This window comes from Rattus rattus, chromosome 4, assembly GCF_011064425.1.
Source record: "Rattus rattus isolate New Zealand chromosome 4, Rrattus_CSIRO_v1, whole genome shotgun sequence".
Classification (NCBI taxonomy): Eukaryota; Metazoa; Chordata; class Mammalia; order Rodentia; family Muridae; genus Rattus; species Rattus rattus.
In genome coordinates, this window is record NC_046157.1 from 21,274,900 (window position 1) to 21,284,879 (window position 9,980).

At 40.6% G+C, this 9,980-nt stretch overlaps 1 protein-coding gene across 1 annotated transcript; it reads right to left on the reverse strand.

Annotated features, from left to right (window-relative positions):
* Window positions 1-1,040: 1,040 nt before the first annotated feature.
* On the reverse strand, window positions 1,041-8,133 carry LOC116897872 (stefin-1-like). The gene is made up of 3 exons (XM_032899280.1): window positions 8,041-8,133; window positions 5,032-5,133; window positions 1,041-1,166 (listed from the first exon to the last, which is right to left on the reverse strand). The coding sequence occupies exons 1-3, from the start codon at window positions 8,104-8,106 to the stop codon at window positions 1,041-1,043; spliced, it is 294 nt and encodes a 97-aa protein (XP_032755171.1). The 5' UTR covers window positions 8,107-8,133.
* Window positions 8,134-9,980: the final 1,847 nt, after the last annotated feature.

The following is a 9,980-nucleotide window of genomic DNA, read 5'->3' on the forward strand; positions in this document are numbered from 1 at the left end:
GCGCAAGGGACATAACTCCTCCCTTATACCTTTAGCAAGCTGAACCATGTCATCATCATGGTGGGGAGACTCCAAGCCAAGTCAATAGGGACCATACCATTTCACCCTTGTGATGGGTTAATTTTAGACTACCTTCTTGGGAAAAAATGGGTAGATTATAGCATCTCCTTTTATACTAAGAAATAACAAGTGTCAAATATTTTAGATTGGTGTGGGTTTTTGAATAATGGTTGACTTTTTCAAGTTATGTTTGCTACATAATAATGTATATTTGACTCAACCCTTGTTTAAGAATATATGTGCCTATAACTTGAATAAGACTTATTTAAAATGTAATTCTAAATCCTAGTCTTATGAATGCTACCTTCATAAATTGTTAAGGACAATAAAGAAAAACATGTTCGTGGTCAGTCACCTATAAATAATATTCTTTAAGGTGTTCAGAACTAGTAGTAGTACTAGGTACTAATGTAGTTAATTGCAGGAGTAGGCTTTATTTATTTATTACAACTTGAAAAGTTTAAATGGCTTGTGGGGACTAGATATCAGTGTGCCATCAGTGTTCATTTCCTGGTCTTGATTGTTGAGTTTTGGCTGTGCAGGAGAATGGCATTCTGGGAAGTACACACTGCTATTTGCACTAGTGAGCAACAGGAAGTATTTCTTCATAATGTGAAAACACTGCAATTGACTCTCAAGTGTGAGGGAAGCATGGGGATGGGGAGAGGGCAGCTTATTTATCAGTTATGATTGTTTCAAAACATGACTTGTAAAATACTAAATTTATTTTCAAATATGAAGGCCAGATGACATGCTGGGTTCCAGGCAAATGAAGGCTTCAAGGAGTGTGCTTCCTTGATAGCCACCAATGCACCTGCAGTGAGGATGGGGTGATAAGATCCTTTACACAATACAACTGAGCTGTAGTTTTTATAAGGTTTCCAGTTGAGGGAGGAAAACAGTTATTTGAAGAATATTTCTTTATTGAAATTAAGCCATTAAAGAAATGGCTGCAATTCTTTACAATGAGAATTTGCTGCTTAGAAGTAGGTCAGCTCATCATTCTTGGTTTTGTTAGTCCGGTAACCATGAAGTTCCAAATCATCTTTTCCAGAATGGGCACTGAAGACTTTTATGTGAAGGAAACCTCTACACCCTACATCCATCTGGAAGACAGAAAAGAAGAAAGGAAGAAGCAAAGAAAGAAAGATTATTCACATGAATCTCAATTGTATGACAGATCATTAAGGACGTGATATGCCAAACTCTCCTGAAACAACATTTCTGGCCCAAGACAGCACTGGTGAATCCCATTAACATTTATGTTAGGAGAAAGAGCAGCTAACAGCATGGTGGAAACATATTTCTTAGATGTATTTTTAATACCTTTTAGAAAAAAACTTTATTCAATTTATTTGTACAAATGTTTTGCCTGCTTGCAAGTAAGCACATCACATGCATGCAATGCCTGAAGCCTTAAGAAGAAGGTGTTAAATCACCAAGAACTGGAGTCAGAGATAGTTGTAAGCTACCATGTGGTGCTAAGACCCAAACCAAGTCCTCCGTAAGAACAGTCATTGATCCTACCAACTAATCTATTTCTCCATCTGGATTTAATTTACTGTACTTTTCATTAAAATCTTGGCACAGATTACATTCCAACAATACATTTTATTTTCATGATGCCTGGAAAGGAGCAGAGGGAAGCCTGTGTTTTTGGTGATTCTGTTTTCTGTCTTCCAAGTTGGGAGAAAAATTGGAATATAGTTTGATAAGAGGAAAGAAACTCAGATTTGCTTCAGAATATATGGACTGTATATATGGTCCCTATATCTTTGCTGTGGTACAACCTACTTTGTAAATGTACACCAGGCTGCTTCCTTTGTAAAATAAAGAAGCCTAGGTACTATGGGGCTAACACTTCCAATTGTAGTTTGGTCATGAACCTGGGTCCTATACCATCCCCATAAGAATTGCCACTTGTCCTTTATCGGAACAATAAAAATTTTGTGTTCTACAGTAGACATTGTGCTCTGTTATCCCTTCCTACCTTAATCTTAAAATGCTACGAACACGAGTTTACCATTAATATATGTCAGTGTGATGAGCATCATACAAAAAGTGTTTGTATGTGCATGTACATGTCTGTACATGTATGTGATCACACTAATTTCTTCATGTAGGTCTGAAAAAAGCTCTTACCATATCAGTGTCAAAGATGCCAGAAACAGATTTAAAGAGATTTATTTTTCTGGAGCTGGGGATGCAGCCTACTTAGCAGTTTTTCTAGCTTGCATGAAGCCTTGGCTTTGGTCTACCAGCTGGTCATATGCCCAGTGGTGTGTTCCTATAATCTCAACACTCAGGCAGTAGAAGCAAAAGGGGCAGAAATTCAAGGTCATTTTTTAAATTATAGATGGAGTTTGAGTTCCAGGACCTCCTGAGATACCTGAGACCCTGTGCCAAAACAAAACAAACTACAACCCCAAAACACTCTAACCACCACAAACCAAAAACATTTGAGTTGTAATATTTTTCCCCATAAAGCTCTCAGGGACTATGTGGCAGAGCCCAAATTGGCTCCCAGCTCTGTTAGATTCCAATGTGTACATCATTTTCTCTTGTGGGTCTGTTTTATTTTGAGGCAGGAACTCCAAGCTAGCCTCAGACTTGGGAATCCTGTCTTTTCTTCAGAGTAATGGGATTACAGGTATGTCCTATGTTCAGCATTTGAATTCTCCTCACTCTACAGTATATCTTTGTTTAAAAGCATTTGTTTCCTACTTAGAAAAGAGTTCCTTTTTAGCAAATGCTGATATTCCCAGAGCCAGCACAGCCATTGCTCCAGGGGGAAATCTTGGCTTTGTCCTTCTATTAGTGTGAACTTCCAGGGTCATTTACATTTCCAAATGTCAATTTTCTGATTGATAACAAGGTAGAAGTGTCTTAGTTTTGTTTCATGATTTTTTTTTTGTGAGGATTGGTTGAAGAAGGGTGTGGCCTGCTTATAGAATAGTACCTGGTACATCCTAAGCCCACCTTGGGTTATTATCTTCTCTGTTCAGGGTAGGGTATTATTAGGCCCCCAGGAGCAGATCTTGTGATCACATAGACTTGTAAGAAGTATAAACAGATTGAACAAGCAGAAGAAGTGAAACAAAGGTCAACCTTGGTGCAACCACACATGGAAGCCTATAGTCCTCTACAGTTTTCTCAGTAGAGATTCAAGACAGACAGAAAACCCTACCCCTAACAAATGGAATCTAGAGAGTGGTTGAGAGCAATGGGGTCAACAACCAACCTGCAGGAGGGAAGGAGGGAAGTAAGGCTCAATAGCAGAATAGAGGGTGAAGGAGAGAGCCAGCAGTAGGGCTGGGGCTGGAGTTGGGGAGTAAGCAATCACACTGAAATAGAGTAGTCAAGGGGAAAAAATTGCCAAGGTCATTTTCTGACTAATTTTTTTCAATGAAATATGTGAGGGAGTTAATACAAAATGTTCTTATTTAGATAATCAAAGTTATCAAAATAATCACAATTTTGGTGGAAATCCTTCCCTCCCCCCTTTTTTACAAATATGAAGTGAAGAAAGATCATGGAAGAGAGCAATCCTTTCTGAGGACACAGACAGCGGGGGTTCGCTCACATGTTTCTTTTGGCCTGGAACGTATCAGGAACTCAAATTTGATTGAACTAAGCTGGTCCAGGCCTCATATACAACCCAGCATTGAGAGTGACTCATGTTGAGCTGGCTAGCTCTGCTCGTGTCATTACAAAAACACATTAAAAACATATAGCTTAAGTAACTATTTTTTAAAAAAGAAACAAATGCCACTATGACTTGATCTGCTGACAAAGCAGAGGAGGTTAAGGGACTTGAATGTTCTCTTTTGAGTCAGGATTGACATTGTGTAATACAAAGAGATAAATACAGCTCCTATTTATCATCCACAGTTGAGTTTTTGAATTGGTTCCCTTGATAGCACAAGAATGCCAGAATATTCTTTTCATTAGAAGTTAATAGGAAAACCATTTAACTCTTGCTTTAAAATTTGTTTTAAAGTTTAAAGAGGGGTGTGTGTGTGTGTGTGTGTGTGTGTGTGTGTGTGTGTGTGTGTGTGTGTGTGTGTGTGTGTGTCTGGCTATGCACATATAGAAGCAGGTGCTCTCAGAGACCCGAGGTAACAGATCTTTACAGCTGGGGCTACAAGTGAACGTGAGTAACCCGATGTAGGTGCTGGACACTGAGCTTGGAGTTTCTGCAAAACCACATTCACCCTTAACTGTTGAGTCATTTCTTCAGCTTCTAAAATGTGTTTATAAAATACTGTAAGTATGGCTTTATCTGTTGCTGGAGTGCCATCAGCTGGACCTACTCGAGTTACAAAAAGAATCATTTGGAGGCTGGAGAGATGGCTCAGCAGTAAAGAGTACTGACTGCTCTTTCAGAGGTCCTGAGTTCAATTCCCAGCAACCACATGCAGGCTCACAGCTATTTATAATGGGATCTGATACCCACTTCTGGCTTGCAGGCATACATGTAGACAGAGTACTCACGTATAAAATATAATTTAAAAAATCATTTAAATTATATTAATAACTACTCATTTAAAGGATGAAAGTGGCTTGAAATATTCTTTCAGCTAATGATTGACGTCCTTCTTTAAGTGCATGTAATTTGATCACACATAGAATTAGGAAGTTTTGAGTTGGAAAATGCTCTAAGACCCTGGTCGATTCCCAAACACTAGAATGTTAGCCTCCACATCCACCTGACAGAAAAAAACAGCCTTGGCTGCATACCAATGTCCGAGCTGTTACACCATCATTTTCTACAAGGTTCTAGAAATTAAAAGCCATATAAGAAAGCTTTCCGTATTCATGAGGACATACAAGGTAAATATCCTGTCATTGGATGGATTGGGAGTCTTCAACTTTCAAGTGTCTTAATTAAAGACCACTGGTAGAAGTAAAGCTATGGGTGGGACAACAGGAAACAATCACATCAGTGCTTGAGGGAGGTTGGTGTCTAACCTTAATGAAGTAATTTTGTCCAGCGACGAATTGAGTTTTATACTCAACGGCTTCAAATTTTTCATATTTCTCATTGGTGTTCTCTTCGAGCTGTGGTCTGACCTTATGAGGAGAAAGTAAGGGATGATGTTAGGGATGTGTTGACTCGGGTTATCTGCTTCACAAAACTGGGAGCCTCATACTGCTGAGATTCCTTAGAAATGAACCTGGTTTTGGCTATGCAAACCTCTAGCCTCTAATCTCAGAGCCTCAAAGACTGAGGCAGGAGAATATCATTCAAGAGCAGTTTGGTCTATATAGAAAGTTCCAGGTTAATTGGGGCTACCCATTAAATCCTGCCTCACATTACAATTTGCAATGAAGGCCCCAATAGGTACATCTGTATTTGATCAGTGAATACAAAGTAAACAGCTCACAGTAGAGATTTTCTCTGAGGCCTCTCAGATCATTCTAGGGGCACAATAACCCCCTCTGTCCTGACACTGTGTGGGGACCCAACAGACTGAGGAGTAGAATGAATTTCCTGACTTAACAAGGGCTTTCTGTAGTCTGCCCTGTGGTGTTCTTTGTAGGGGAATGATTGCTGTGATCGAGAAAACGCTTCCTAAAAATACACTGTTTACTGCCTGCTTCTCTTCCTCCCCACACTTTCCTGGGAGTTGTCCCCTCAGGCTGTCTCCTGCAAGACAGGACAGATGAGTGACATCTGGGAGCTGAGCCACCACACTGCACCCGCTCACCTGACAGTAAAGGGGTTGACAGCACTGCCTAATGTCCTTTTGATCTTAAACCTGTGATCATTAATTGAGGGTTATTTTATAACATTCCCTAGATATTTTGATTTTTCTCTACACTGTTTATTGGGGATAATAGAGACCTTTTCTATCAGCCTTTACATAGCTTCTACAGTTTGTAGCCAGATGCCCAATACCTAGGAGAGACTCAGGAAATGTCCCTATGTAATGGTTCTTAACTATACATAAGCCTGAGGCTCTGGCTTCCACAGAGTGGGCAAGTTTGCTGCATTCCTTCCTTCTAATACCTGCAAAGCTCCCCAGTGTGCTGAAGCTGTGCAGTGGGAAAGGACAGGTTAGTTTCTAATCTGGGTGACTCTTGAGCATCTTGAGTCTTGGGTCCATCATCTAAACATAGGCTTGATTGAATCCTTGTCTGCCTGGGGGCTTTGAAGATCAGCTGAGAGGTGGGACAGAAATCAAGGCTTTTAAAACAGCAAAGCTCCTTAGAGGATGAGGTGGCCTTGTTAATATCTGTGTCTCTTTCTGCTTCTCTGGAGCTAGAAAAACACACTTCTAAGTAACTTTTATTATTGAAGATGTCATCCACGGATGGTGCAATTATCAAGATAAGCCCTTCTAGTCACTTCCTACCTTAAAAATGTATGATCAAAATACATTTTATGTGTCTATGAAATTCTCAATGAACTAATGAGAATATCATGTCCAAAGATCATTCTAGCCAGGCAGGATGTCACCGGTACTCCTTGGCACTTGGGAAACTAGAGGCAAAAGAATTATTGGAACTTGTGAGGTATGGACCACTCTGAGAAATAGGCAGACATCTGTTTCAAAAGAATAATTATTCTAGATAACCAGATGACTGTTAAGAAAATCGATAAAACCTGCTGTAACTTATTATTTCAAATAACTAAATTTCCCTGTCTATCCCCCTACAGCCCTGGTTCCTGAAACAGGGAGATTTTTATTTCACTCAACAGAAATATCAACTATGACTCATCTGTGCACATTTATTTTTGAAACACTTTTTATGCATGTTATTTTAGTTAGCCCTTTTAGCTTTCTTCTTACAGGTGAAATGGAGACATTTTCCTTGGCATCCTATTTTAAGGCCCCATCTCTCCCAAGCCTTCTAGGATGATGGACATGTCAGGTCCCACAGGAAAGAAAACTCATGGGTAGGAGTGCCCACGCTCCCAGAGACCCTCTTCAGTCAGATCCACATTTAATCCAGAGTGACAGGTGACTCATGTACACTCTTAAGGTTGAGAACACCAACTTGATGTGAGGATTCTAATGAAGATTTAAAGATTTATCATTCCTCAAAAAAAAATGCTCCAAGATATTTGTTGAAATAAATCTATGATGAGAACTGCTTACCCTTAAATATTTAGCCACTGAATTTTAGGCCTGTGACCCCTTCTAGAATAGTTAGTGCCCCAAGCATGAAGGCTCCCATCTGTTATACTCACATAGAAGCTGATGGTGCCTACCCTTGTGGCACATACCTGTAATCCTAGCACTTGAGGAGTTGAGGCAGGAGGAGTGCCTTGAGTTTGAGGCTAGCCTGAGTTACCTGTAGGATAGACCATCTAGCAAGACCAAGTCTCAAACACACCACACACACACACACACACACACACACACACAAACTGATCTTGTCCTCCAGGATGATTTACTTTCAAGGTCAAAATTATGTGATGAAAGAAAATAAGGTGACAGATTTCAAACCTACCTCCATAATTTTCAGGCATTTCACCTTGGAAAACAGGTAACATGATATATCTTTTTATAGAGATCTTCTTATATAGTTAAGCAAGATGTATGAGTTTGCTAGAAACATTGAGTTGTAGTTTTACTGGGCTGCTTTGGTGGCCATAGCATCCTGGAATCTGCTCAGAGATCCTTACCAACCTTAGGTGCTTCACACATCAGTTTACATTATTGGGATTGGAAAATCCTGTCAGTAATTAGAGCTCCTGGGATCAGATATGTGAGGTGTAGAGACGTCCAGCCTGAATTTATCTTCAGCTGCTGGGGTGACTGAGGCTGCAGTCAAGAGTGTGGCTTGGCCAATTTTACACTTGGGGTATTAAATTTCTCTGAAAGGCTTAATGTTCCAATGTTTTAGATGTGTAAAATCTGAACAAAACCCAATATTTCTGGTTGCTATTATTTCCCACACTCTTAATGCCGTGCCAAATTATGAATCAAATTTTGGAAGTTTGGTTTTTCCTGAAGTGCATTGACTTACCTTGTCAGCAATCTTTTGGATTTCTGGTGTGGCAGTTTTGGCCTCCGACAAGCCTCCGAGCAACATTCTGGCGAGTTGCTTCTTTGCTGGGCAGGACACTGAGAAGAAATGATCCTGCAAGCACTGAGAGTCAGGGTTTTAAAGGTATCTGTAAACTCCTCCTCTAATATATTATCTCCACAATATCTGAAGGAATGGGGAAGTGAGTGTGGCCTCAGGGAAGTGTTACTGCATCCCTGAGAGGAAATGCTGAGTGGAATTGGGGGGAAATGAATTGGGGGAAGTGAGCAAGCATGTGGGCCCAGGACTCAGGTGTGGTGAGCACGGCTCCTCCCTGCACTCTGTGCCAATAATGATATCATGTTGTGTCATAAGAGGAAAGACATGGATAACCCGAGTTCCTAAATATGTTAAACCTTGAAGAGTTCTTTAAACAGAATTCTTAGTAATGTCACGACTGGTTGCTTGGGATCCACACAACTTTATAAAGATAATAAAACAGTCTAAGGTGGATTTTTACTTGCAGTTTCTTAAATGTTTATCCCCAAACATGAAGAATAGAGCAAACACTCTCATCTCTTCTGCTGCTTTTGATTCTCTTGTTTTTTTTTTTGTTTTTGTTTTGTCCTTGTGTGGGGTGTTTGTTTTGAGACAAAGTATCTCTGGGTAGCCCTGGATGTTCTTGGACTCACACTTCAATTAGGCTGGCCTCAAACTCAGCAATCTGCCTGCCTCTGCCTCCCAAGTGCTTGGATAAAAGATGTGCCCCACAATGCCTTGTGATTTTCCTCTTTTAGAAGTGCTTATGTGTAAACCAGGCTGGACTAGAACTCACACTGTAGCCCAGGCTGTCCTCAAACTCACTATGAACCTTGAAATACTGAGTCTTCTTTTTTTTTTTTTCCAGAGCTGAGGACCGAACCCAGGGCCTTGCGGTTGCTAGGCAAGCGCTCTACCACTGAGCTAAATCCCCAACCCCAATACAGAGTCTTCTGCCTCCACCTACAGAGCCCTGGGATTCCAGGCATGGCCTTGAAAGTCTGCTCCTTCTGCCTCTGTTTCCCAAGTGATGGGATTATGGTCAGTAGGTAACTTATCAGGTAATAGCTCAACTCTTTAGAAGAATTGCTGGGTGTCAAGAGCAGAATGCTAAGGATACCAGGGAATAGGGCACAGCAAAAGGACAGAGGCTTGCTACTCACCCATCCCTGCCTACTGGGGTGATTTCACCAGAGACAAAGGGGGTAGACATGTTCAGTTCTGAGTGACAGAGACATAGACAGAGACAGAGACACATATTTTATTGTGTTCTTCTTTATTTAAACAACACTAAAAATTAAGATAAAACTGAAAAACTCATATCTAAAGACAACCAAAGACCTTTCTTACCATTGGACTAAGACTCTGTCAGAAAAACAGTCTGCTAAATCACCTTTCCTTACAAGTACAGAACCCAGAATGGCTGGTAATCTTTATATAACATCACAATGTTAGGCTTTTTTAATCCTGTGCATCAATTGACACAGCCTCACTGGGCCAATTTTGTAAATCTCCATGAGTGTTTGACTTACAGAAAAGAAATACAGCTGCCCCAAAAGAAGCAAAGGGAAGTTGCCTCGAGGGTCCACTGACTGTCGGTATGATATGATGCTTTGGAGAAGGAAACAAATCTATGTGCCCTGAATGATGTAGACACATTGCATGTTTCCTTCTCTGCTCTGTGCTTTCTCCTATACAACCTCTTCGTACCCTGAGTTGGCCAAGATGGATCTTTGCAGATGACAGCCTCCCTCTACTGTCAGGTCCCCAAGCAGTGTTCCTTGGGTAAACCCTGGACTCCCCCCTACCAGCTGTCATCTCATGAACATTAGCCTTTAAGCACTGAGAGACCACGACTTCAGTAACAGTTGGAACTTCGGCTCATGATTTCAGGATAAATC

Bases quoted from the DNA above. Each gene is read 5' to 3' on its own strand.
- LOC116897872 (XM_032899280.1), bottom strand. From the start codon at position 8,106: ATGTTGCTCGGAGGCTTGTCGGAGGCCAAAACTGCCACACCAGAAATC. The intron at 5,134-8,040 runs GTAAGTCAATGC...TCTCCTCATAAG, and splicing joins TCCAAAAGATTGCTGACAAG to GTCAGACCACAGCTCGAAGA. The intron at 1,167-5,031 runs GTTAGACACCAA...TCTGTCTTCCAG, and splicing joins GACAAAATTACTTCATTAAG to ATGGATGTAGGGTGTAGAGG.